Source organism: Triturus cristatus, chromosome 1_2 (assembly GCF_964204655.1).
Source record: "Triturus cristatus chromosome 1_2, aTriCri1.1, whole genome shotgun sequence".
In the NCBI taxonomy this organism is placed as follows: domain Eukaryota; kingdom Metazoa; phylum Chordata; class Amphibia; order Caudata; family Salamandridae; genus Triturus; species Triturus cristatus.
In genome coordinates, this window is record NC_140580.1 from 1,094,896,492 (window position 1) to 1,094,917,790 (window position 21,299).

The following is a 21,299-nucleotide window of genomic DNA, read 5'->3' on the forward strand; positions in this document are numbered from 1 at the left end:
ACAATTCACAGAGTGCCACATGTTTTTGGGTAAAAGGTTACGATTGGCTAATGCTATCTATTATTTTGGGCTCATCAGGTAAGCTTTTATCTTTGTGCAGTACTGCGAGACCTGGTAGTCTTTTTATTTTAAGGAGCACTTCAAGGGAGTCAAAGCTCTGAATTTCACCTTGAGGGCAAAATCAGCTGAGACCGCTGATATTTGCCCAACATTTTTGTCACTCACAGCCTAATGGAACCCTAGATGAAGCTGAAAGCACTGCAACATAGTTGTGGTAAAATAATTTACTATGGTGTGGCTCATAGGTCAGATCTGCTCTCGCTCCAGGGACATATTTCCAAAACGTAACCCTTAGAGGAAAAAGTTTGGAAATTCATGTGACGTTCTCAAATAAATAGAGCACATCTTTTATTGCACTTGACCATATGTGGATAGCTGTGATAATAAAGGTGAGAAAAATGAGTGACTGAAAAAGTGCAGGAGGAAAAAGCCACAGCTTCCCCAACCGGTGGTGGCAAGTTACTGAAACAATCCAGGTAATGGTACTTGTCTGTGTGTTTACAAAAGTGCATTTTGCCTGGGTGCTGAAAATCCGTGCACCTTTGCTGCCAGAGATGTTAATGAAAGTATGTGTGAGGCAGTGACGTCACAAAGGCCCCTGTAGCCCCTGCATTCCGGGAGGGCCCCCGAGCTCCAGGGGGCCCCCCTCGGCGCAGTGTTCTGTCCTGAGAGCTCCTGAGTAAGTCCGGAAGGGCGCCCCTCCATTGACTTTGCAGGAGGGCCCCTCAAGTTTCGTTACGCCACCCACTGACGTGAGTCAAGAGGGTCAGCTGTGTGAGTGAGAGTATCAGGGTGTATTAAAATGAGGGCTGTGAGCCAGAGCATGAAGTGAAGAATCCACCGAATCCAGCAGATATTATGCAGCCAGATCCGACACCAGGATTTATTCAGCAGTGGCCACAGGTCTGTCTGTGCAGCGCACCAATCTGCAGGTGGTGAGGGTGGGCTAGTCTTTTCAGCTCCAGCATGGCCAACACATAGGCCTCAATAAAAGGGCCATCAACCCTCCTTTTGTTGGAGTCTCATCCGTCATGAGAGCAGTCTGGAGCCGAACACCTAGATGCCTATGCCATGAAGGGAAACAAGGGCCACAACTTATCGCTCTACAAGTACTTAAGAGAAACTATGATTTGGAGGCAGGTTGTCGACTTTGTTTGCCACCCCTCCCTCTTCCCCCATAAGAGATATGAGTGCACCATAAGAATGTCAGATGTATCTATCGGTATGAGTAATTACATCTCTTCCCAATATATGGCATAAGCGCACATTACAGTACACACGCATAAGGACGGCTCCTCCATAATGGCGGAGGAGCGTCGCCCCACTTGCGGAGTCAGTCGCAGAAAAAAAATGAAATTGAACAATAATATCATTTTTTTTGGTGAGAGGCTCTGGCTGACGTGCGTGCGTGTGGTGCCGGCCGGGCCCTGAGAGACAGGAGTTGGTGGACACTTAGAAGTGCACATGTAAGTTTGGCCGGCCGTCTCAGGCCGGGCAAACAGACATGCGCACTTCTGTTACTCCAACTGTTCACAATTGGGTTGGAGAAAAGCCGCATGCTCCCACGCAGTGGCTGAGCAGGCCGCTCAGACCAATCCTGGTGCAGCTCTCATTGCATGAGAGCAGCGTCTGGATTGGGTGAGGAGCCTTTGCCAGCCCAGAGACTGTCGCGTATCAAGTGCCAAGGCAACCATCAGCGCTAGTGAAGCAAGAGGTACATTTAAAAAAAAAAATCCCCTCAATTCCCACCGTCTCTCGTGAACCTTTTCTTTCTGCTGCTACACTCACCAATTTACGGGATCCTGGAGTAATTCTATTTCTATTGCCACCACCAGTGTCAATGAAATAATGAATGAGAGCATAGCTGACTGCTGGAGTGAATGGTTAAATGAATGATGAAGTATCTTACTGATGGTAATTGTCTGAAAGAAAGTCAATGCATGAAGTGTGACTGTACAGCATGTACATAAAATCGTGAAAGTTTGAGTGAGAGTAGTTATAAGAGTAATTCCTAGTGAGAAAAAAAGCGCAAGATAGAGTGGAATAGAAAAAATAGTGAGTTGAAGTAACAATGAGTGAGATGATGCCCGAATGAATGAGAAGCTGAGTCACAGTGGGTGAAACTAAATGAGTAAATGAGAGGGAAGAGCGAAACAGCGGATTAGCTGGTGGAAGTAGGTGAGAGAGGGCGAGTGACTGAAGCCGCTAGTGACAATGGGGATGTGGGTGAGGTGGCCTGTCTAGCACTGAACAGCAGAGGCGCGTGCTTCAAGGCTCTCAGTACATGGTTCCGCTCCGACGACAGCAAAGGAGGGGGGTGGTCAGTGAGTTGTGAGTGAGCAGTAACTCAGGCTTGGATATTGGAGTGACGAGTGCTAACCTTCAGCCCCTATCATTCTCAGAGAGGTTTCCTAAAATGTGTCGGGCAAACACTGCCTATCCGCGTCAAGTATTTTAAGTTTCTTGCACCTGCGGTCCTTACTACTTCAACCAATCAGGTTAGCTAAAATACCACTGCCCCTTCTTTACAGCAGAAGGCTCTACAAAATGTCTCCATATCAATACATTGGCAGCATCAAGTGGGAAACTGTACATATGATGATGTAGTTTTACCTCAACGGTCTCTTGTGTCGTCTTCTTGAAACACCACTCCAGCACACTGCCCCCTCGTGGTGTAAACATGCCACTACACTAAAACATCTAAAGAAGTAGGCATTACAAGCTCTTTTGTAAACAAATTCTAATATTCCAGGGCCTGGCACAACCCTCATGAGCATTCTTTTTCTACAGCAGCAATGTGTTGACATTGTGTCAGGTGATCTGACATCAGAGAGATGTAGTGCCTAAGCAGGATCAGGGGGGTGTGGTCCTCAAGAAAAGATGAGGAAATGTGTCCCTAAGATAAGATTCAAAACAGCCTTTCGAATAACAATCAGACAGTAAGCATGAGACTCAAAAAGGCACAAGAGTAATGAGTTAGAAACCATGAAGGTTTGTATTATAAATATATTGAAGTGAAATAGAGAAGCCAAAAATATAATCAATCTCAAAAGCCTAATAAATCCGTCACAGAGAATTAGCATCACAAGAAAGATCTGTGAAATACTCTAAGTCCAGAATATGTAGCAGATAAATGAGAAATGTGACAGCATCCCTAGAGGCTCAGAGAAAGGGCACAAAGAGCCTTAAAAACGTCGGTTTTTATAGACAAAGTCATAATGGAAACCTATGGAAATTGCACAGTCAGCATGAGGTAACTAGTTAGAATACAGAATTTATAACACGTCCTAGCACCAGCTCCCTGAATGAATAATAACGCACACCACTTTCACCTGATGTCATCTTCGGACAACAGCGCAAATGTCGTCACATGAACAATAGCAGCCTTAGGGATGAACAGAACTACATGAGCGAGCCCTGAAAGGAGTGACAGGCGGTCTCTCGAGTTCCACAAGAGGGGCCTCTCACCACAAAGCATCCGCGGACCTTTCACTATATGTGCTGTCAGTGGGATAAGAAAAACATGGCTACTCCGACTTCCAAGATGCAATCGAGGCCTAATGGTGGTGGTTTATTCCGGGCTGTGCCAAGAAAACATGGTTGTGTTCATTTTGCCATTATCGTTTCAAATGCAAAGTGTTCCCGTTATTGAGCACATATGATTTAACCAAAAATAGCATCAGCAAATGTATGAATGTGTGTTGTTACCCGCATTCTTTTTCCCCCGCACCTAGAAGAAACCTGTGCTACCTCTGGCTGCAATGGATGACCCCAGCCCATCCAGCTCTGTTAGAAGCCTCTTGTCCCACAGTCTGGGAGGGAGCAGCCAGGTCAGATTAATAATGCCAGGAGCTTCCCTTCGAGCAGGGGGTGTCTCAGGGGTGGTGGTAAGGGACCATCTCCATGCTGCCCATCTCCATGCTGCCATGGGTTGGCCGGTGTCCATCTTGAAGACTGCGAAGGTCATTTGAAGGTGAGATTGATGTTAACCCATCTTCACCTAAAGGAAATGGTGGAGACAACAATGGGCTGTGATTCACAGAAAATGGCACATTTTATTTCCCAGAAACACAATATGCTGATACACACACACACATTCCTGTTCCAAATGCAAACACTCACAAAGTCCACTGTCACCATTTATAAAGCTCTGTGACAGCCATGATGCCCGCATACACCTGTGCCAGGCACTTGTTTTCATTGTTTGCATAGAACTTGCACAGTGCCCTTCCCTTAATATTTGTGGCTCCTGTCCACGACATGCATATGTCTTTTGCATATACTGGGGACATCTGTGTATGATGTATATGTACACCAGTGGGGCAGTCCGGAGGTTAAAGATTGAGTTATCTTGGCTCATGGAGATTTCCCCCTCTGCACATTTATTAACAACTAATCACTCTATGAAGTGAGAGAGGGAACACTTGTGAAAAAATAAGAACTCCTGGGACCCTATTCCGTATAGGGTGCACTTTCTGTGTTTGCACCATAGCACACCTGAAAACAGGTGTGCCATGTGCAAACCGGTACAGTGCACCCTACTAAACTGAATGCACTGCCCACAGGGCTGCAGGGAACTCGCGGTGCCCCAGGGCAGTGCATTCAGGGGAAAAATGGAGCAGCCATGTTTCACTGTGCAGGCGGCAACCCGCTTGCACTTTTAAGAGAGGAGAGAGATCCCCTTGCAGGCGGGTGCAGTGAATGACTGCACCTGCCTGCTAGGTGATGTCGGGGGTCCATTTTCCCCTCCAGAGGGCTGCCATCAGGAGGACAGCTTCTTTGACTCTGTGCCCGCATCTATAATACGGCACAGGAGCAGAAAAGAGGGGATCACCCTCTGGTGATTGCACTGGTGCTTTATGTGCGCCAACACTATCTGTATTACAGAAGGGGCCGCACAAGTACCTGCGGTTACTTCTGTAATACCAAAGTGCCCTGGGGGGATGTAAAGCGGGTGCTAACATCCTTTGCCCCCCTGGGGCACATCCGTTATACGGCCCATGGTGGTACACTGGATTGTGATAATTATCACCTGGGACAAAGAAATTAGTGTGTGATTGCACACACCTGTTGATATGGCTCAGGAAAGAAAATGCTGAGCTGATTAAAAGGACTGTTAATTTCTGTTTATTCAGTGGTTGCAACACTTGGTTTTAAGAGCAACAGAAACAGTGCTTAATTTGAGCCGGTGGTTTCCGGTGCTCAGCACCGGCACTTCATCATCAACAGCAGTTCAGGACACATTAATTCACAGGGAGAGTAAGTGATTTGCCCAGAAGCACAGGATGTTGAGCCGACGCCAAGACTCTAATCTGGTTCCCCAGCTCCGAAATTGGCAGCTCTGGCCATTGTGCCACATCCTCTCCCCACTTTAATGGTTAGTAGTTGGTTCTATGGGCTGGTGCAAGCTGCTGCCTGACGAGAGCCCCGGCACTTATATTTTGTACAAATTGACCACTAAACAGACCTATACGGCAAGTGGACCCTTTCACTGCCGAGCTCTGTGTGTCCTCTGACACCGCTGCTTCTGCAACACATTTCTTATGAATTGGCATGATGTTAATTAACTGATGTAAATGTGTTGTGCCTATTAGTGAGCAGGCCCTCCAGTGAAGCCGCTTCCTAAGTGGAGGCTGCTTCACCCATTAATGTCTCTATTTATGCATCAAGTCTCTTCTGCCTTCATAGGAGACTGCGCTGTGCTCCGTAGATGCACAGCGACATTCAGTCATTAAATTCAACTTCCAGTGAACAAAGTCACATAAGGACTCAAAACCCAACAAGCATTAGCAAAGCTAATAGGTCTCCCCTTTGGGCTTTTCCAATTGTTTTTAGCCACGCTGCACAGCACAGCTGTAATGTCCAGTGCATTAAGTCACATTAGGACTCAAGAGCTGAAAAGCATTGGCAAAGTCAATAGGTATCCTCTTTGGGACCTATTGGCTCTACCAATTGTTTTTAGGCATGTTGTACAGCATCCCCAATGGTGTGTAGCATGGCTACAGTTAAAAAAAGCCTTTGACATGGCTCCCATGCCATTCTGCGTCAAATAAGGAGAGGTGGGGGGGGGCAGGAGCCTGTTAATGGTCCAGTGCCCGTACTCCACAAGAATGATAGGTAAATCAAAAGGGGGGCACTGTTCCAGAGTGAGTGTTGTAGAGAGTCAACGACGCACTAGAGAAGGGGGAGCAGGAAGGTGAAGGTCAGGGCCCTAATATAGGGGATGGGGAGAGACATACATTGTCTCTTGTTGCCCTCACACACCCCGAAGGATGTCATGCTTCGTCATCGGGCAGGTGCTCCTCGTCGGACCGGCGGTGCAATGCCCTACGGGTCCCCCGAAGGGTCTCTTTGACGGAGATCTTTTAAGAGAACTGCCGATCGGTGCATGTGGGTGTGTGGGTAGGGGTCCTATGTTGGGAGTGATGCGTGCGTGCAGTGCGTATTAAAATTTCCTAAGGGTTACCAGAGGGAAGTTTTAATAGAGAGGTACCCTTGGCAGAGTAAAAAAACCCGTAGGTTTTGGAGTTACCTAACGGGGCGCAATGAGCCCAGGTAACTATGCTGAGGTCGACATGTTTCACGCCTGGTTTGGTCGAATAGATCCCTGGCGTTTCATCAGGACCAAAAGTGAAGGTGGAGTGTGGTGAGTGCACGAGCGTGTTAGTGTGAGCGGGGTAACATTGGCCCTATCACACCTATAGGGGGAGAGGGAGGGACGCTGCCTACAAACTACTAGTCAGTGGCAGCTGTACCTAGAAAGAAAGTCTTTGTCCCCCTTAGATTCTGACCTAAAAATGGAGATAAAGTAACTCCATGAGCTTTAAGGCGTGGGATGCCCGCACCGTCTTGGGGGTTTACTCGGGTGTCGGCGCTTGTAGCCTACCCTGTCCGGACGCCAGCTCGCAGGACTAGTAGTTTGTAGGCAGCGTCCTTCCCTTAGGTAACCCTTAGGCAATTTTAATACGCACTGCACGCACGCATCACTCCCAACATAGGACTCCTACCCACTCACCCACATGCACCGATCGGCAGTTCTCTTAAAAGATCTCCGTCAAAGAGACCCTTCGGGGGACCCGTAGGGCATTGCACCGCCGGCCCGACGAGGAGCACCTGCCCGATGATGAAGCATGACATCCTTCGGGGTGTGTGAGGGCAACAAGAGACAATGTATGTCTCTCCCCATCCCCTATATTAGGGCCCTGACCTTCACCTTCCTGCTCCCCCTTCTCTAGTGCGTCGTTGACTCTCTACAACACTCACTCTGGAACAGTGCCCCCCTTTTGATTTACCTCCCATGCCATTCTGTCATCAAAAGGACAATTGTTCCCTCTTCAGAAACTTTAAAGCCTATGCATCATGGCTGAATAAAAATTGTCTACATATACCTGTAAGCCAAAAATGATTCTTTTATAAATTGGTTTGTTTGTTTACACAAGACAACAAATGATCCTAGCATAGGTGCTCCAATAACATTTTCTTCCAGTACAGTTTTCTATTGAACAGGTAAGTACATTGACGTTTTGACCTTTATAATCATTCCACAGGGTCTTAATCAGGACAAGATTGGTAGCGACCTTTGAGGTAATGAAGTAAAGAGGAAAAACCTTTTAAGAAAATTCCTCTGTATCAGGACATGTTTTGACTTAATATCAAAGATCATATATGATGTAAAAGGTCATTAGTTTTGGAACTGCACATATTGTCATATATCCATGTCGGTTCTCTGCTTGAAATTATGTTGCAATGGAAAATGCTGTCACAATGAAAAATGGAACAACATGTCCAGATGTTGAGGGATTTTCTTCTCAAATGTTTTTTCCTCTGTGCTTTTTCCTGAAAGGTCGCTACCAATCAAACGTTGACATACTTACCTGTTGATTAGAAATCTTTATTGGGTCTGCCTACTGTACTTGAATTTTGAGTCTTGTTTAGAAACTTCGATCTATAACTTAGTCAACATTGCTGTTGTCTTTGTAAACCGCACTAGCGCTCCATTGTTCATATTTTTCTTCATGAACAATCACTGTGCCGTTTCCTGGAGCACCTATGTTAAGAACATTTGCTTTCTTGTATACAGCCACAGCCCGTGCAGGTAAGAGCGGTGAGGCGGTGGGGCTGGATTAGGGGGTATTCGACAGACGACCACGAGGGGATATTAAATAAATCATTAATTTCCCCACGTTGTCGTTTGTCGAAATCCCTCCCCGGCCCCACTGCTCTTACCTGCACGGGCCGCAGCTGCTTGTGTATACATACAAACATATTAAATCAAAAGAATTGTTGGTTTATAGGTATATGTAGACACTTTTTATTCAGCCAAGATCAGATTCCCCTGATTGTTATTTTGACTAGTTTATATCAAGGAACACCAGGTTACCCCATACCATTTTTCTAGAGACCCCATATTTTGTAGGCATTCACACCAAACATGCACAAGCCTTCAAAATGTTGCAGGTGCTTATTTTTATTTTTATTTTTATTTACAAATCCGAGTCTTTTTAGTTACCAATCCAAGTTGGATCTGTAACTAAAAAGTAAATAAAACGTGCAAAAGCATTTATTTTAAAAAGCGGGGGAGGGGAGCAGGAGCAACAGTGGTGGAAGCAATGGAGGGCAAAAGCAACACATGGGTGTGGGGGACATTGAAAAACACAGGGCATGGAAGCCTCTCGGGGGGCATAGGAGGATGTGGAAGTAACACAGGGAAGGATGGATAGGGGTGTAAGCAACTTGGGAGGGTCCATGGAAAGCAAAATGGAGGGTGTGGGTTGGGGGAAGCAACAGCAGGGAGAAAGAGGGATTGCATCATTGGGGGAAGCAGCATGGAGGGCATGGGGAAGCAAAGGGCATTAGCACATGGGTGAGCGCAATAAGGAGGGGGCGGTAGAAGCACACAGGTGACAGAGAGCAACATGGAGGGCAGGCGTCGAGAAGTACCCAAGGCAGACAGCTCGAAATTACATGCAATCTCATGTAGTGCTTAACACAGACGAAAAAATGAGTGCATGAAACGCAAGCATAGAAAGCAGACATGCCAGCCAATCAAAAGAGATGGTAAAGAGGCAATGCTCCTTGGGAGGGACAAATGCAAGAGTGACATGCTGGGACATGAATAAAACGCAAGCAAATGAGTGACAATAGAGCTTACCAATAGTAAGCAATAAGCAGGCTCCAAGCACCTGTTTGTCTTGTAAGTCACACTATACCTGAAAACATACAGGGCATGTGTTGTCTAGTAGGCTCGATTTAACAAGACATCTTCGGCTACTGGGACATCCTTAAATCAGACAATCACACATTATCCAAAAAGGGATGTTGTCGAATTTAGAACACAACCAGATGCCATCAAACACATGACCATTCTGGAATCTAACACACAAGCAAGCCAAGGTCATCCAGCAAATAGACATTTTGGATTTCGAAATCCAGGCAGGCATCAATCCTGGCCAGACTCTATCTAATAAAATGGTATTCTGAATCTAAAACACAGCAAGACTCCTTCAGACAATAGGATATCCTGGAATCAGTGGCATAGGAGGGGGGGGTGCAGTGGGTGCGGGCCGCCCCAGGTGTCATCACTGAGGGGGGGGGGGGGGTGACAAAATTGCAAAAATATGTGTTTTAATCACATATTTTTGCAATTTTGTCAAGTCGGGGGTGACAAATGTCATCACAGAGGGGATGACAAAATGGCAAAAATATGTGTTTTAAAGACCTATTTTTGCCATTCTGTCAAGCAGGGGGTGACAAGAAATTTTCCGCACCGGGTACCACCTGACCTTGCTACGCCACTGCCTGGAATACAAAACCCGATTGGACTTTTTCAAGCAAGGGAAAATCTTAAATCTAAACCCAACAAGGCCAAACAAAGCATCATTCTAGAAGGTAAAACTAAACCATATTTGAACTAACAATGTAGCATTCCATAACCCAGGGAGGCATCTTATAGCCTTATAGCCCGCCATAGCGGGCTATACCGGCTATTAAAGGCCCCCTCCAGCCGGCAGGGCCTTTAACAAGGGAGCGGGACTTTAATAACCGGTATAGCCCAGCTACGAAGGGCTGTAAGGCTATTAGAACATTCTGCCACTATAGGGCAGAATGTTTTAACAAATTAAACAAAGGCCTCTCGGAACTCGAGAGGATTGAATTCCCCTCGGGCTCCGAGATAAACAACATTGGAATGTTGCTCTGCGGGCCTTTACCGGCCCATAGAAGGTCGGAGCGCTCCATTGTCTGCAATGGAGTGCACCACATTCCAATGTTCTAATAAAACATAAGGACGTTCTTGAATGTAAAAAAAGAAGAGCTAGACGTAATTGCTGCTTGGCGGACATTCAATCTTTGTTGATCTCTATGGTTGTTTCTTTCAATGTGCTGCTGAGGGTAGCATTCGTGGAAACTGCTAGCTCCTGGAATCTTGCATGCAGTCTTTGTTGTTATTATTGGGAATTAACTGCATCTCTTTCATTTCACTGGAATGGCACTGTAAAATGAAGCCCAAGGGACATTGGGGACATTTACAGTGAGTCAGTGGATAAGTACAACAACAAATGAGCTGTTGTGGTGGACAGGGGGGCGGTGGGGTGGCTCAACATATTTTATATTGTACCTGTGCGCCCTTCTTACTTTGGAAACAAGAGTAACATTTGTTGTGGCCTACCTTCTTACAAGCCTCCCTACAGGCCTTGGTAGTAATGTTGCCAGCACCGGATGCAGAAGACCGGAATTCAAACCTCAGCTTCCCCACTTGATTTGTTTGTTACCCTGGGCAAAGAATTCCAAACTGCCGTGCCTCACAAGCAATCGTGCAAAATTAAAAGCTCTTAGAAACAGGATACATGGCTCTATAAGGGGGCGAACACATAACCATGCTTTTATTTGGCTGCTGTGCCGGTGCCTTCTGGAGGTACTAGATTGACCCAAGAGAGGAACTAAAATAATTTGTAAGAAAAAAGCGACAGCCCCTTATTTTGATGATTGACAGCACAACACATCCGCACCATAGAATTTTCATTGAGTCTAAGAAGGGCAGACGTGAGAGCTCATTTAACCATATGTGTTAAGGGGGGGGGGGTATTTTGCTATTGGTTACCATTATTGTCAGTCTCAGTTCCATGCTTCTTCTTCGGTGGATTGTGTTGTCCATCATTTTTTGTCCCTCCCCTAGAGAAGAGCATTTCTACTTGTGTCCTGACTCTGCCCAGTGAAAGGAACTTCTTTTTTGAATTAACATTCTACAGAGTGCATGTGATTTCTCTCTCGTGTGCTTCAATCTTACTCTCGTTCGTGTGCTTCTCTCCATCCACATTGCTCTCTCTCACCAATGTGCATCTTCCCCATTTGCCAGCTACATTTTGCTCTCTCGCCTATGCATTCCCTTCGTTCTGCTTCTATCCACCAGCGCCCTCCATGCTCCTTCCTCCCACCTGCCTTGATGAAAAAAGTACTCTCACACTACTTTAAAAAGAAATTACAGATTTATTTTGGATTGGTACATTTAAAAAAAAAAAAGACACCTGCAACATTTTGTATGCTTGTGCATGTGTGGTGACACATGTTCATGCCTACAAAATGACTAACCCTGGGCAGAGTTGAAGTGCACAAAAAACTCCGCCGCGCTATGCGGAGCTCCGCGAGCGGTGAAGCTTCTTTACATTGAAGAAGGCGACGTGCCGAAACGCGTCTGTCAGTGCCTGCTGCCTGTCAATAAATATATATTTGAAAAAGGACCCGGGAGTGCACTCATATTTTGCCATGCAACAACAGTGAGGCGCCGTATTTATACATTTTTAGCGATTCACCACCGCTAGAGAGAGGCGAGAGGTGCGGCGGAGGTGGGAATTCGGTGGATGAATAAATATATATAAAATGCATAGAAACTTGACTTTTGATATTTTATCCCTCGAAATTGTTAAAGCGATGGTGTACTGAGCTGCAGTTCACATATGTCGACACAGACCTCTAAGTGTACATAAACCTGTGTAAAAAGTAGTACTCCTCTGTATTCTGCTAATTTATCTGTTAAAGCACAGGAACATAAATAGTCTCACTCCTTTCCTAACCTAAAAATATGTACTTTTCAAATAAATCATTATGATGTTTTAACATGTCAGGCTGAATTAGCATGGGATACGTGTACTTATTGAACATAATGCACTAATTTTCATTATAAAATAATTGAACGCAAACCATAGTTCTTTGTCATTAAAGGGTGATATTTTGTGGCTGAAGTCACAATTTATAATCCGGAAACCTGGGTTCAAATCCTGGCATCTTTGCTTGACCAAACTGTGTGGCCATAAGTAAGGGTGGGTGGAGTTGGCGGAGTGACACTATTTGGAAGTCCACGGAGTTGCCTAAAAACTCAGTGGAATTCCGTTCCGCTCTGCTCCGCCCTAACTATGCATGCAGGCAGCAGACCTGGAGGGTTCCTGACCCCCAGACTGGCCACCTGCTTTACAGCTTACCTGGATCTGTTGTTCCCCATGCCCAGACTGTCCTCCTCCTGTCTCCTCGTCCTCGGCGGTGCAAAACCCTACGCTGCACGACTTGGGTGGACTGCGCTTGCACACATGTGCGCGCGTGAGCAGTCCTCACAACTCCTGCAGCGTAGGGGCTTTGCACCGCTGAGGACAAGGAGACCGCCAGGAGAACAGCTCGGGCATGCGGAACGACAGAGCCAGGTACGACCCTTAATACAAGGACATACTTGCCAATGGCACGTGTAATAAGGTGGATGGGAAATCCGGCTTCTAGTATCTAGAAGTAACCATGTGGCTCTAGAGATACCCAAATCTATTAACTAGAGGTATTGATTACGTTTAAGCATATGGACTGAAATGCAAAAACAGTGACCATGATTTGTACTAATCATTGATTACTAGCTGTGTCCTTTGTCTTGATGGAAACACATGGATGCAGGTAGTAGACACACAGCACAATGTAGGTTTTAGGGGCCGAAATTGAAAAACAAATTTAACTGCATAGGTGCAAAGTAGTTACTGTCATAGGAATGTTTTCTGCGCAAGGTGTGGCCATGTGAACGCCTTTTGATTCCAGAGTATCCCCTGTTCATCTCAGTAAGATTCAAAATTATTGTTTTTCCTAGGTTTTATTTCACTTATTGCATTTATTTCACAGTTGTTTGTTTTTACTCCTAGAATCTCCTCCTGAGAAGACTGGCCGGAGGCGGAGCATGCCTGGCAGTACCGCCGACCAAAGTCCTACCATGGAACCAGCCGCCACCACGCCCTTCCGGGTTACGGTAAGGCATTGATCCTTTCTCCTTATGTCCTGGTTTGGTTCCATCATCACTGAACCCCCCACCCCCACATTGGTTCCTCTACAGGCACAGCCAGACCTGTTTCAAGACCTAAGCAAGGTGCACAATTGCCCAGTGCGCCCACCTTCCAAGGCCCCCCCCGTTAAAGAGATCAGGACAGTGATAATAAAGACTGCACCATAAACACATATACAACATTTGACAGCTGGCATGGGCACCTCACAGAAGCTCACTCGGCTTGACCAACCTTCCTACCCTAACCACAGGGCTCTTTCTACCATTAGGCAAGACTAGGCGGCCGCCTAGGGCAGCAAGAGGGCGACATTTTTTTTTACTTGAAATCAAACAGTGAAAATAGGAGAACAAGCATTGGCATAGCTAATAGGTCTCGCCTTTGGGACCTTATAAGGGTTTAGCCATGCAAAAGTTGCATAACTAAACACTGATAAGGTCCCAAAAGCGAGACCTATTGGCTATGCCAATGCTTGTTTTAACTGCTGCAATCTATTGCAGCCTCACGGAGAACATCAAAGCGGCGAAAGTGATCGCAATCAAACGTCACAGCGGCCGTACGGCCGCGAAAGTGAAAGTAATCGCGGTAAAGCGCGACGCGCGCGCCCACGCACATGCACTGTAGATCTAGGCTGGCCTGGTAGCACTTTTTGGAGCCCTCTCAATAAGTCTCGCCAGACCAGCGCATGCGCTGGGTCAGGCGAGACTTAAAAAGGGAGAGGGCGGCATTTTTCAATTCTTACCTAGGGCGGCAAAACACCTAGAAATGACCCTGACTAACCATTGCGCTCTCAGCCATTTGCGACACAAATAAAAAAAGAAACTTTCCATCTCATGTCTCTCTAGTTCTCCTCCCTTCTTCAAACACGCCATTCTCTTTACCTGCCTTGCTCTCTACCCATCTCTACAGCTTGTTTCCCTCCTGCTCCCGAGGGACCAGAATTAAGGAATTAAGGACTAAAGTGTCAGATCTCACCTGAGGCATTTGTGAAAAAACACCTGGGACACGTGCTTTCATTTCCGCGGTTGCCACGAGGAATGCTTGTTGCAAAGAGGGATTCATATAGATTTACATATATCCGGTGTTTAAAGCTATAATTGCAGGTACTATGCATATAGGCCATACTTTAATATTATTCAGTATTCCACTAAACTTTCATTAAGTCACCTTACCGTGTCTTTCCTACAGAGGGAGGACTAGCTGGCTAAACAACAAATTCTGGAGCATATTTACAAGCTCCTATCGCCACCGGAGCACCACTTTTTTTGACGCTACGGTGGCATAGCGCCATTTTCCATATTTGCAAGGTGGCGCTAAGTCACTTAGCGTGGCTTAATGCCACTTTGTAAATATGCCCCTTTCTGCCGCAGTCCTGCGTCAGAGGGGCGTGCAATGGGTGTTGCTGTGGGCGTTCCACCGCAACACCCATTACTTTTTGACGCTGCCTCAGATTTACAAGGCTGATGCAGCGGCAAAAATGAATGCCATGCAATACCAGGCATTAGAATGGCGATACAAGGAACATTTTTTTCTTTCTCCTCGATTTTTTTTCTTTCTCCATGTGTGCCGCAGGTGCAAGGTGCAAATCACCATTATTGATTCTTATGTGCAGGAAAGTGTCCCTTCCTGCACATAAACAATCGCCACTGCAGCGCAGGCACCCTTGCAACATGGCAGCAGGTTTCCTGCGCTGGCGCTAGCCAGCTATGTTTTCAGCAGCACCAAGAGAAACATAGGGGTGCACCATATCCTTGTGAATACGGTGCATCCCTGCGTTTGAAGAATGTCAGAACGTGGCGCTGCCAAATGTGGCGCAAGTCCGCGCACCGGCATTGTTTTGTAAATAGGCCCCTCTATGTCAAATAATGCCATTAGACAAATCTAAGCGAAAAAAGAAATGGCTGCAACAGAGCTTTTTTAAGCATTCTTTGGGTACCATCTGGCTGGTGGATGCCTGGCAGTTTTTTTTATGTGTTTGTATGTTTTTGCATGTCCCCCTTTCCGAAAGTATGATTGAATATTGTCATGGCATCAAGAGAGCATGAATTTTCTGAAAATGGGTAAGAAATTCAAAATTGTTCCTTACATGGTCCCCGAAATATGTTTTGCCTGGGTCCCAAAAAATCTTAAGATTGCACTGGGCACAGCCTATGGTTTTCTATGGGTTTATCTTTTTATTTAATACTTACTAATCCTTTTTGGATTTAAAATACATGTATTACTCAACACAATCCTAGCAAATCTGTTTATGTGGCCATTTCTTCTTAATGGTAAGTAGCATTTTAGCAGAATACACCAGGCAGGTATGAGCCACCAGATGTGGTCAGATTCCAAAACGTGAGGTCAGGATAAGCCAACATTGTTAGGCGAGGGCTCATGTGGAGCCTTTAATGTCAAGGGAACACATTGTTTGTGAAATATGTATGTTCTGTATCGCATGAATGTAAGGTTTTGTGCACAGAAGAGTTATATTACAAAGCTCTTGGGAACCCGATAATACTTTGCACTTGATGGAAATTCTTGTGCTCTGAGGCAAATCACCAAGGGTTCGATTACGAGTTTGACAGTCCATGGGACCACCGAACCCATGGTAGAGATCTGTGGACCTCCTCCAGATTGTCAGTCCACGCGCCGTATTACAAGTACGGCAGTTGGACTGGACCGCTGCCACCATCAGTATCCTTGATCCCGTGGTGGTGGTGCATCGGTCTTAGGAAGTAAAATGCTGGTGGTGCCGCAGCGGCAAGCATATTACGAGTTTACTCACTTACCTCCTTTTCCTGGTGGTGAGCCCACCATGAAAAGGGTGGTAGTAAGGAAACTAAGGGGTCCCTACAGGGCCCATTGTTGCCTCTGTGCATGGGGATACATGTTGTGACCCCCTGTATTTTTACACCCCCTGTTCAAACATTGTGCATTTCTGTCCGTGCAGGAACGGGCTTCGGCGCTCCTGCGGAGGTGTCTTTTTAAGGCTCTCCTTCTAAGGCTCTCCTATGAGCTTTAGAAAGGCACTGCTGTCGCAGGACCGTCCGCCGGAATTACAACTTGGAATCCAGCGGGCAGACTGACTACGGGTTTGGTGGTCTTGGAGTTGGGCGCTGGCATGGTGGCCCGTTCCAAGGCTGCAACACCTGTAATCAGGCTCTTCATCTTTGTGCCTGAAATCTAAATATATGAAATATAATAAAATGATTGTATATCTCAATGTAAAGTCATTGTAATATTCAAAGAGTCACTAAAGTTTAGTGCTCTCTTGCTACTCAGCTGTTGCCCTAGAATATGAATATCAACATAAACATCAGCATAAACATTTTACATTCCCCAAAGGAGATCTTCAAAGTTCTTTTTTGAATCGTAAGGCTATCACTCCGAGCATACCAGCCTTGGGGAAATCTTCAAAACATTGGATTTTTTTAAAAAAGAAAACATTTTCAAGATCCACATAAGGTTGTAGGAAGAGACAAAGTCAGGCCAACTGCTTGCAGAGGACATGACCACATTACCTGCTGGGCAGGGTGATGTCAGGTTGGAAAAATGTGGTGCTTTCGCTAACACTCAACCTGAACAGGTCCTGAGACCGTGTGATCCTGCTATCTTGGCCTCCTGGCTGGAGTGATTGTGCCTTTCCTTACTAAGTTTTTTAACAGCTCAGTTAAGTCTGCGGTTGTGCCCCTGAATTGGAAAACAGCTAAAGTCCTCCCCTTATTGACCAAACAGTCAGCTAACTCCATGATCCTATCCAATGTATGCACTATCTCGTTTCTTCCTGCCTGGGCAAAAAAGTTGAAAAAACTGGTTAATGCACATTTATCCAGCTATCTGGAAGAAAACCGCCTTTTACTCTAAACTCAATCAATCGGGCTCTGTCTCCCGCATGGTATAGAGTCCGCTTTACTTGAGGTATCTGAGACTATTAAACCTACATTGGATGACAGTAAGGGTGCTGCACCTATATTGTTCGAATTATCTGCATCATTCAATGCTATTTCCCACCCAATTCTCCTTCAGCGGGAAGTGTAGTTGGGGGTCTCAGGACAGCTTGGAGGTGGATCATATCTTTTTGGGAGGAAAGAGAGCAGTTTATCCGTCTGGTCACAATTCATCATCTTACAAGCAGTTAAGACTTGGGGTATCTCAGGGCTCACCGCTTAGCCCCACATTATTTAACATATATATTGCACCACTGGCTTAGGTTATTGAATCGTTTAAGATGGTTACCTTGATGGCACCCAGATATACTTGGCGTTCGACCTTAAGTCAACTGACTTAGGCTCCACCCTTGTGGGAGGTTGGAAAGGTGAGGTGCAGCGGCCAGGGCAGCTGACTTCGGAACACGGGGTTCACAGGTCGATCCCCGGCTCTGGTGGCAGATCAGCTCAGCACCATGTGACTCTGGGCAATAGCTCACTTACTTTCCAATATGGCCCCCAGTGCCTTGATACCCGTAAGGGTGAGTAGTTCGTGCTTTATAAATACCGAATTTATTTATTTCACCCTTTAGACATGCCAAACAAATACGCTGACCTGGCTGCAAGAGACCTATTTACAGTGCAAGGTGGATAAAACTGAGATTCATCCCCTCAGGCCTGCGAAGAAGTAGTGGGTGTATACTGGTTGGCCAAAGAAGTTTCCCCGCCCTCCTCTTCCTCCTGCCTCAAGAGCCAGGAATCTCAGGATCAGGACTGACAACAAGCTTGATTTTCATTCCCAGGTCCTCTCTGTATTTGGGGCGTACTTTGCTGTATTGAAGTCAATCAGAAAATGTATTGCTATTCTCCCTTTATATACCTGCAAGACAAATGTCCGTGCCTTAATTACTGCCAGGCTGGACCACTGAATATACTTTACCTGGGAATCCCGGACAAATGGGCCAAAAGATTGCAAACAGTCCAAAATACGGCGGATCTTCTGATTCTGGGCATTTGTAGACGGGACTCGGTCACTAGACACCTTTACAATCTACATTGGCCAATTAATAAAAATATAATGTTTCAAGCTGTGGTTTTGTACATTGGGCCTTCTATAATTGGCCAATAATATCAGCTCAATAGGATTCATCATCATCATCATCCCTCTCGCCATGCTAGGCCCTCTTCTGCGCTCCACGTTAGTGGCCGCTTTCAGTGCATTAGATGCAGTGGACGTTCCTCTTTGGTGATGGCTTGCAGGGAATGGAAGGCGCTGCCACTTGCCTTGAAGAACTTCTCCCAATAAATGCCTCTTAGGAAAGCCCTCAGGACGCATGTGTCTGCTAAGGCATGAGGCGCTCATAGCAACAGTGACCTAGGCTAATTTTGCATCAGGACACTGTTGGAGTAGCCGAGCTCTTGATAAACTCCTTCATTCATTCATTCATTCATTATTGAGAGAAATCTTACTTTACACTGATGAAGATGGTCTACAGCCATGGCATACAATCCAGGAAGGGTAGTAACCTTACCTCCCGCTGTAAATTGTAAATCCCACCGGTAGTAACATACTGTTTACTACTGCTCACCAACAAAAAGCTCTGCAGATTCCTACCGTGGCACATGCACAGTCACTGACTTCTCACAACTTGAAATACCACCAGATGGGTCCATTTACAACCAAAAATAAGATCTCCTCTGTGTCGACCTTAGATAGTGTTGGTGCCTGAATGGTAGGTTGGACACAGTCCCCATTCACTCAGGGATAGCAAAGCAGCGATATTTGATGTTTCCTGTAAACGCTCCTTCAATACAAGGTTTGATGTAAGGTTGGCAATATTTTTTTGCATCAGTTGTAAATCTGTACCCATTACTGTATTTTGTTGTAGTCGAAAGGCAGAAAACTATCACCCCCGCCCCTCCCGAGCTGTTTTTATTGTTGCAGTATTTACCATTGGTGGTAATGGCCGATTACCGCCAGCAGCAATCGGCGTATGCGGACAGTACCACTCGGTAGTGCAGTAAATTCATTTTAGTGGTAATTTATCACTATTGCTATTGTCTCTAAAATGACCCACACTCAGTCACTATATAGAGCGGAGCTGGAGCAAGCTGTGATAGATGCAAAAACTCCTGGTAACCTATTAGATAAACATGGTGCACGTGCCCTCCTCCGCTGTGTCCAGCACCAGCCGGGCCTTGCATTTGATTAAAAAATGTGTTAGGCGTGATCTCGCGAAGCTGGTGGCTGTCGGTGTCAACGCGAGAGTTCAGAAGAGGAGGACAGAGGCGACTCTCGAAATGAGACCTGTTTTGTACTGCAGGCGGATGGGCCTCCTTCAGGAGAAGGTGGCTGGGTCGAGCTCACGGTGGGTGTGCCTCAGGTCTCTTGGAAGCACCCCCACCCCACTCCCAGGCTTGGGCGGGAGGGGGGGGGGTCACACTAACAATGTGCTTCCAAGAATCCACTTCGCAAGAGCATCCATTACCGGCATCAACAAGTGAATTTTCACTTTATTTTCATGCCGTCCATGTCATCACACCTCCATGCGATCAAGGGGACACCATTGTGCCATTCCAACGTCCCTAATGTGCCCCTGCACAATGTGTATTACTGAAGAGGGCCTGCAAGCGTCTGTGGTGTCTTCTGTAATAAGGAAGTGCACTTGGGCACAAGCTCTGGTCCAGCCACCCTCTGCACCTCCAGGCCACTCCACTGGTCAAGCCCAGCTCTACTGGAAGGAGTCTGAGTGGACCCGCCACGTGCCCTGCCGGGGAGGTCAGGCTTTCAGTGGTATCAGAGCGATCTCAGAGAGTTTGAGAGGTGATTAAAGAAAGAGAGACCAGACAGCTGAGAAAACAGACATGCAAAGAGCACACTCAAACCTCTTAGTAGGTGTCCCTCTCGCACATCATTTTCTAATGTAACGCTGTAGTGCTCAGTCTTTCGAATGGAACACCCTAGTCTGGATGCCACACCAAGCAATTTCAGTCCTTGCCCGAACTTACTAAATTCATGCATTGGTGGTAGGTACAGACCTATCCCGAAGACCCCCAAACTGTGACGAGTACTCTGTTTGTGCCAATACAGGATACACTCTCGGCCAATACAGGATACACTCTTGCCAATACAGGATACACTCTTGCCAATACAGGATACACTCTCGGCCAATACAGGATACACTCTCGCGCAGAGCTAAATTGAAGTCATGAGGCTAGCTGAAGTCACGCGGCCTGCCGCATGTGATATTTAGAGGGGGGTCTGCCGACAAGCTCCTTCCTTTAGAACACCCTCCACATCATGTATGTATTGACAAGCATTGCGTTCCCTGTTCTCGGAGAATAAATTGGTCTTATTTACAGTACCCTGGCGACACACTATAGATTTCTATTGGGTTAAGGAACGCAGGTTATTTACCCTTTTTACAGAATCAATACAAGATCGGTTTACTTTAAGCGGTAATTCCCAACTACAGCGATTTCTCAGCTCGGCGATGTCCTAGGCGGACAGCGTTGGGTTGAGGGGAGAAGTAAATTACCTAAACCAGGCCATAATGATCCAACACACACCTGCCAATTTCATTCAATAAGTTGTCGTGCTGGACCCATTTGCAGGTAATGAACCGCACTTGGGTGACCCATCATATTTATAAGAGTGAAGGGCACTCAAGGTCTCTTCTATAGCATCAGGTAGCAAGTGTTTACATTCCTTCTGAAACTGGAGGTGAATAAAAGCAGCTGTAAAATTGCAGAAAGATTTGTGTGAAAAGGGTCCAAGGTGGATGCGTCGCAGCTGCCGATGCAAGGGAGGAAAACACAGAGAGACCAGCGGGAATCTCCCGTCACGAGATCTTTGTAACCCCCTGGCCAGCAGAAATCGTGAGTTCAAAATACAGATAGGATGTAGAGAATTTAAGTTTGATCAAAAGTCAATCTTTATGACCATGAATCGCATATAGAAGCTGCAGTTAGTGTCGCTAAGAAGAAAGTGCGCTAGTGGCGACTACCTCGAAGCACCTGCATGCCGTAG

General features: G+C 46.2%; 1 protein-coding gene across 8 annotated transcripts in view; it reads left to right on the forward strand.

Moving 5' to 3' along the window:
* The window catches only part of DAB2IP (DAB2 interacting protein), a 1,477,580-nt gene that overhangs the window by 661,525 nt on the left and 794,756 nt on the right, over positions 1 to 21,299 (forward strand). For all 8 annotated transcript variants that reach the window (XM_085613689.1, XM_085613692.1, XM_085613691.1 and 5 more), the window contains one exon: positions 13,227 to 13,330. In XM_085613689.1, coding sequence (XP_085469815.1) covers positions 13,227 to 13,330 — 104 coding nt within the window. The remainder of the gene's footprint in view (positions 1 to 13,226; positions 13,331 to 21,299) is intronic.